This window comes from Helobdella robusta, assembly GCF_000326865.2.
Source record: "Helobdella robusta unplaced genomic scaffold HELROscaffold_88, whole genome shotgun sequence".
Taxonomy (NCBI): domain Eukaryota; kingdom Metazoa; phylum Annelida; class Clitellata; order Rhynchobdellida; family Glossiphoniidae; genus Helobdella; species Helobdella robusta.
The window spans coordinates 388,471-390,355 of NW_008705503.1; the positions used below are offsets into that span (position 1 = coordinate 388,471).

At 32.7% G+C, this 1,885-nt stretch overlaps 1 protein-coding gene across 1 annotated transcript in view; it reads right to left on the reverse strand.

Moving 5' to 3' along the window:
- Nucleotides 1-1,885, reverse strand: part of HELRODRAFT_182563 (hypothetical protein) — a gene marked incomplete at both ends in the record, with an annotated part of 8,039 nt that overhangs the window by 4,018 nt on the left and 2,136 nt on the right. Inside the window, 2 exons of the mRNA XM_009032811.1 lie at nt 34-345; nt 509-1,018. Coding sequence (XP_009031059.1) covers nt 34-345; nt 509-1,018 — 822 coding nt within the window. The remainder of the gene's footprint in view (nt 1-33; nt 346-508; nt 1,019-1,885) is intronic.

Consider the following 1,885-nt stretch of genomic DNA (forward strand, 5'->3'; position numbering starts at 1 on the left):
CCCCAGTGGCTCTGCTAGTAACAGTATTCTTACTTTCATCTTGGAAGTAGTACTTCGTTACTGGTGAGTTATCTGACGCCCAGAAGAGTTTATCATTCACTCTGTATGCGTTTAGACCAAAAAGTCCGTATGTAAATCCCGGGATAAGGATTTGTAGGATGTCGTGGAAGTCTTCCTGAATGATTTTGGATCTTATTTCCAGAAGGGATTTGTTGTGGGAGTTGCAGAAGGCCTGTCCGGATTTTAAATCGCCGTTCCGACCTTTCTCGTAGCTGAAGCAGTACCCGTTTGTGCAGTATTCCCCGTGAAAGTGGGACGTAGGAGTTGACGTTCGAGAAATAGTGGCTGTTGGAAAATAGTTTAAAAAATTATTTTTCCTGGGTTATTGTCATCTATTTTGGTCATTTTTGGATTTATTAAAAAATTTCAATGAATATACATTTAATAGGTTATTATTAAAAACTAAATTTAGAATTCGATAATAATTCAAATAAAATTCTCCACAAACTTCTATTATAACAAATGAAGTAATTGCAGAAGGCCCTAGAAAACCTCTCCCTCCAGGTGCATTTCTTATCAGAACTAGTGCAATAAATATCGGCAGCCAACGTGCCAGCATTCAATGTCACGTTGTTGGCTTCTGAGAAGTATGTAGTCTTTACTTCGGAACCGTCAGATGCCCAATACAATTTGTCATTTATTCTGTAAATATTCAGCCAGTAAAACCCAAACGGATAAGGGAACTTTAAGTTTTGTGTGATTTGGAAGAATGATTTTTGAAGTTCAGGTGTGCGGATCTCAAGAATTGATCTACCTTTTGATCGGCAGTAGGCTTGACCAGACGAAAGGTCACCAATTCGGCCTTCCTCATAACTGAAGCAATATCCGTTGCTGCAAAATTCATTTTCAGATGAGAGGGAAGAAGATGACGGTGAGGATGATGAAGAAGATGAGAATGATGAAGAAGATGAAGATGATGAGGTAAGTTCTGTTGTTGCACTTGTTAAGTACAGTAGTACTGTTGGTGATATATAAATAACAAAATGAAAATTAAAAATTTGTAGAACGTACCATTAAGGTTAATTCTCAAATGAAAGAAAATCGTTGAAAATATGAATTATCGTGTGTGTTTGGCTTGACATGGCTGTTGTGTGTGTTGCTTCAAAGCAACAATTTATGCTAAAATGATAACATGAATACGAAAATTTTGTATTAATGAAATAAATTCATAATTTCGAAATTCATAACCAAACCTAAAGTAAGAAAATAATTTATCCTAATCATTTTACAAAAAAAAAATTTCAAAAACTCAAATAAACTTGTATGAACGCCAAATTATGTGCCCTAAAACGCTTCTATCATTCAGCAGAATATTCTTAAATATATTTTAACACGCTAAAAATAAATAAGAGTACAAATATATATATATATATATATATATATATATTATATATATATATATATATATATGAATGATTAAAAATATGAACAAATTATTAACATTCCCCTAAACCTCAAGTAAGAAAATTTTAAAACTTCAAATAAACTCACAAGGAAATAAATGCGTGTGTGTTTGTTTTTGTTTACAACTGGCTCGTTGTTTTGTTTATCATCACAATTAGTTTTAGCTGCCTTGGACTTTGCAATTAATCCTTGTCCTTCATCATGCCTAAGGTTACGAACTTAATAATAAACTTCATTAGCATTCTCATTGTTAATTGTTAAACTATTAATTTTTATTCTTATTTTTCGTGATTATATCAGTAGAAAATTATTTCTTCTTTCAAATCAAAGTTTTTTGACAAATTTCAACCGAAGATTCTACTACTACTATTGCTACTGCTATCGCGTCCACTACTACTACTACTACTACTACTACTACTAC